The following is a 3,287-nucleotide window of genomic DNA, read 5'->3' as shown; positions in this document are numbered from 1 at the left end:
AAAGCCCTATCCACACGGATTAGTTGATCCCGTGAAGAGAACTTCTGCTTTTGGTTTCAACGAATCACGTGATTTACTCCGCTGGGGTTTTAGAATCCTAGCGTTGTGCATGTTCTCGATGCTCGGGGCGGTTTTGCCATGCTATTTTTTGAATAAGAATATCATGAAGGGATAATCCATCTAGTAAAAAAATGTGTAACGCCCTTTTAAGCTCGATGAATCTGCAATCAACCTCCACAGATAGCGACTGGTGTATCAACGTTTGCAATCAATGTTTCGGTTTTGCAATTTAGTTTTCTTAACAGTTGTTAATCAATAAAAGAATAACGCTGTATTCATATACCATACACTTTGTTGTTTATTGCTTAAATTAACAAACACTGACTCATTCGGCCAAATACTACCTCTTGCATAATTTCGGTAACGTTGAATCACCACCAGGATTTGTTGTGCATCTGCTTGAATTTGGTCATGTTGATCAGGATGGAATTTTTGATCGACTCTTTGTCCCGGTTCTGGCCGTAGTAATCCACAAACTCTCCATTCGGATCAACCAAGTACATGATGATAGTATGATCCACAATATAATCGTTGTCCTCGTCTTTAGGACCGGCACTGAAGTACACTCGGAATGCACGGCAAACTTGCGCAACCTGATCCACGGTTCCGGTAAGCCCAAGCAACCGGGGTGAAAACTCCTTTACATATTTGCCGACGATCTCTTTCGTATCGCGCTGTGGATCAACGGTTATGAAGATAGGTTGCACCGGCTCGGCCGTTTCGTCCTTCTCCAGATTATCTACGACTGCTGCCATCTTTTCCAACTCATCCGGACAGATGTCGGGACAGTGCGTGAATCCGAAGTAGATAAGCAACCATTTGCCCAGAAAATCCGACGATTTTCGAGGGTTGCCATTCGAATCAACTAGCTCCCACTTGCCACCGATCGCTGCTTTGCCCAGTTGCCGCTTCCGCTCTCTGAGCAAAGCCTGTTCTTTTTCATCCTTCACGTACCACATGAAACCGAGCACTCCGATTCCGGCCGTGGCAATAAATGCAAAGCTTTTCCACGTGATGGGTCCCTTGCCCTTCATCGGATCGGTCTGTCCGGATGTGTGTTGAAATCTGCTCCAAAGACTGGCGCCGGAGTTATTCCATCGTCCGGCCGGAGTGGTCAGGTTTGCAGCGCGGGCGGCACCGGCACCTGAACCCAAACCCCCAACACCACGGATCAATCGGATGAGCATTTTCGACATTTCCAGCAAATTATCTGCAACGACCAACAATAGTTAGGATTCATGCTGTAACATAGAGGAAGTTTTGTTGAAACTTACCGGTAATTAATCCTTCTTTTAAGTATTTCTTATCATCTAGAAATTTGTGTAACTCGGCGGGTTTGCGTGTTTTCTTTTTTTTTGGCCGGGTTGTTTGACAGATGGTGGTCTATCTGAAAAAAATCGATCAAACAAATCGACGAATTTCACAACGTCACAATCGTCGATGAAGGCGCCCAAAGTGTCAAACGGCAACGCTTTTCCCGTGTGAATTCCCTCGTTTGTGGAGGGAAAATATTAAAATTCTTGTTTTCCGTTTGTGTCGTGCTTAATTTGTTTGCTATCCCGGGCGTGATTACCATCAGCGCGATGTCCGGGTTCACCTTTGGCGCCCCGACCACTTCGGCGCCAGCCTTCTCGTTCGGGACGCCGGCTGCGAGCACCACCACTCTTGCGGCAGCTCCGGCAGCGGCGGCAACAGGATTTTCGTTCGGTGCGCCAGCCACCGCCACCACGACCACGGCAACAGCGGCCGGAGGATTCGGTTTTGGGAAAACAACAACCGCCACCACAGCTGCCGTTGCTCCGGCTCCGTTAAGCTTCGGACTAGGAACGACGGCGACGGCGAGTCCCTTCGGAACTCTCGGTGCAGCCACCGGAACATCTACGGCAACTACGACGTCCAGCGGTTTCGCTATTCCGACGCTGAACTTTGGTGCTTCTTCGACAGCCGCTGGCACGACGGGTGGCCTTGGAAGCGGGCTTGGGGCGACAGGAGGATTATTCGGAGCCGGAAAAACTACAACTTTGACTACTGGTTTGACGACTCAACAGACAGCGGCGACGACCACGACCAGTACGGTCGGATTGGGCGGTGTGGACATTAATGCCAATATGCCAAAGTCGGTGGAAGGCAAAAACGAAGGCACTAAAGCAAAAGAAGCCCAGGTTCCGCAGGAAATCATCAGCACCGTAGAGCATCTGAAGGAGTACATCAAGAAGCAGAAAACGATTAGCTCGGACATTGCACGCTGCTCGGCACGGAAGATGTCGAACGTATCCAACGAAATAAAGAACCTCAACTGCACCCTGGCGGAACTGTCGAACAGCGTGAGCAACAACCAGAACGCCATCAAGCTGTTGCGCCACGAAACGTCCAGCATCACCCACCAAGCGGATATGGCACAGCGAACACAGGAAACGCCGGCCGGGCTACAATTCGAGAATACGCTCCCATTGCAGTACTTTATCGAGCTAATACAGAAGTACGAGTCAGATCTAATCAATCTAAAGCAGCAGGTCGAGCTGACCGAGAAGCACATGAACTCGCTCACGACCCCGCAGTACTTTACGCCGCAACATCTGAAGCTGTGTCTGCAGCAGATCTACGAAAGTTTCGTCGCTCTCGCCGGTCGACTGCACGAGCTGCATCAAAAGGTGGAAATGCAGAAGGAACAGTATCTGAACTTGCGGAAATACTTGCTGCGAGACAATACTGATGTGTTCGAGAGCAACGACGACACGAAGGGTAGCGGAAAAGCAACGGACAAGTATGCTCTGAACATCTCCTCTGGACCGACACCGTTCTCGTCCGTCATGGGCAACGTGAGTTTCGGAGTATCCATGCGGCAGTCGGGCACCGGATCGGCGCTATGGCCAGGAGGAACCGGTGGAACGGCGGATCAGAGTAAAGGTCCTTCATTCGGGACGACAAATTTCTTCGGCATGAGCTCGGGAGCCGGTGCGGGTGCAGCAGGCACGGATAGCTTGGGTTTCGGTAATCGCTTAGGTTTTGGTTTCGGTTCTATGGCCGCGACCGGCACGGATGCCTTCAACTTGCAGAAGCCTCCGCTAGGGAGCAAACGGAATAAACACTAAGGGGCGCATCATCCGCAGTTACTCGGGAGCATTGTAAAAGGAAATTTGCAAAGACAGAGCGATAGGAAAATTTAAGAAAAAGTGGCTCAATAAAACGGATGAATCGAACTTTGACTATTTCTTCGTCCTTAATAT

At 49.9% G+C, this 3,287-nt stretch overlaps 2 protein-coding genes across 2 annotated transcripts; one reads left to right on the top strand and one right to left on the bottom strand.

The window, feature by feature from the left end:
- Window positions 1-338: 338 nt before the first annotated feature.
- Window positions 339-1,432, bottom strand: LOC125951410 (protein SCO1 homolog, mitochondrial). Its single transcript, XM_049680236.1, has 2 exons — window positions 1,335-1,432; window positions 339-1,270 (listed from the first exon to the last, which is right to left on the bottom strand). The coding sequence occupies exon 2, from the start codon at window positions 1,254-1,256 to the stop codon at window positions 432-434; it is 825 nt and encodes a 274-aa protein (XP_049536193.1). The 5' UTR covers window positions 1,257-1,270; window positions 1,335-1,432; the 3' UTR covers window positions 339-431.
- Window positions 1,433-1,524: 92 nt separating this feature from the next.
- LOC125950956 (nuclear pore complex protein Nup58) lies at window positions 1,525-3,254 on the top strand. Its single transcript, XM_049679363.1, has one exon. The coding sequence runs from the start codon at window positions 1,644-1,646 to the stop codon at window positions 3,150-3,152; it is 1,509 nt and encodes a 502-aa protein (XP_049535320.1). The 5' UTR covers window positions 1,525-1,643; the 3' UTR covers window positions 3,153-3,254.
- Window positions 3,255-3,287: the final 33 nt, after the last annotated feature.

This window comes from Anopheles darlingi, chromosome 2, assembly GCF_943734745.1.
Source record: "Anopheles darlingi chromosome 2, idAnoDarlMG_H_01, whole genome shotgun sequence".
Classification (NCBI taxonomy): Eukaryota; Metazoa; Arthropoda; class Insecta; order Diptera; family Culicidae; genus Anopheles; species Anopheles darlingi.
Note: the sequence above shows the minus strand (reverse complement) of the source record. Positions and strands in the feature narration are given on the sequence as shown.

What these genes read in the sequence shown, in the direction of transcription:
- LOC125951410 (XM_049680236.1), bottom strand. Translation starts at nt 1,256, where the DNA reads ATGTCGAAAATGCTCATCCGATTGATCCGTGGTGTTGGGGGTTTGGGT.
- LOC125950956 (XM_049679363.1), top strand. Translation starts at nt 1,644, where the DNA reads ATGTCCGGGTTCACCTTTGGCGCCCCGACCACTTCGGCGCCAGCCTTC.